The sequence below is a fragment of the Penaeus monodon genome, chromosome 24, assembly GCF_015228065.2.
Source record: "Penaeus monodon isolate SGIC_2016 chromosome 24, NSTDA_Pmon_1, whole genome shotgun sequence".
Classification (NCBI taxonomy): domain Eukaryota; kingdom Metazoa; phylum Arthropoda; class Malacostraca; order Decapoda; family Penaeidae; genus Penaeus; species Penaeus monodon.
In genome coordinates, this window is record NC_051409.1 from 25,310,646 (window position 1) to 25,310,888 (window position 243).

The 243-nt window shown below is 38.7% G+C and overlaps 1 protein-coding gene across 1 annotated transcript in view; it reads left to right on the forward strand.

The window, feature by feature from the left end:
- Positions 1–101: 101 nt before the first annotated feature.
- Positions 102–243, forward strand: part of LOC119588670 (uncharacterized histidine-rich protein DDB_G0274557-like) — a 1,065-nt gene continuing 923 nt past the window's right edge. The window contains exon 1 of the mRNA XM_037937306.1: positions 102–152. Within this exon, the coding sequence (XP_037793234.1) occupies positions 135–152 (18 nt within the window). The 5' untranslated portion in view covers positions 102–134. The remainder of the gene's footprint in view (positions 153–243) is intronic.

Below are 243 nucleotides of genomic sequence, written 5' to 3' on the forward strand. Positions count from 1 at the left end.
TACCTCGATTATGAGAGTGGTTCCAGGTACATGAATGGGCGGAGCCAAGAGTATGGACAGGTATATAAAGGGACTGCGAAGTAGAAGCAAGTCAGAGGTTTTTTCACTGCTTGAATCCTGGTCCCTGAATCATCATGGCTACGAAGGCTCTGGTATTTTTTTTCTTTTGAATTATCCGTCTTTGATATTAGTGATATTCATATTGTATGCATTATTTTTTAAGAGTTTCTTATTGGTCGAACT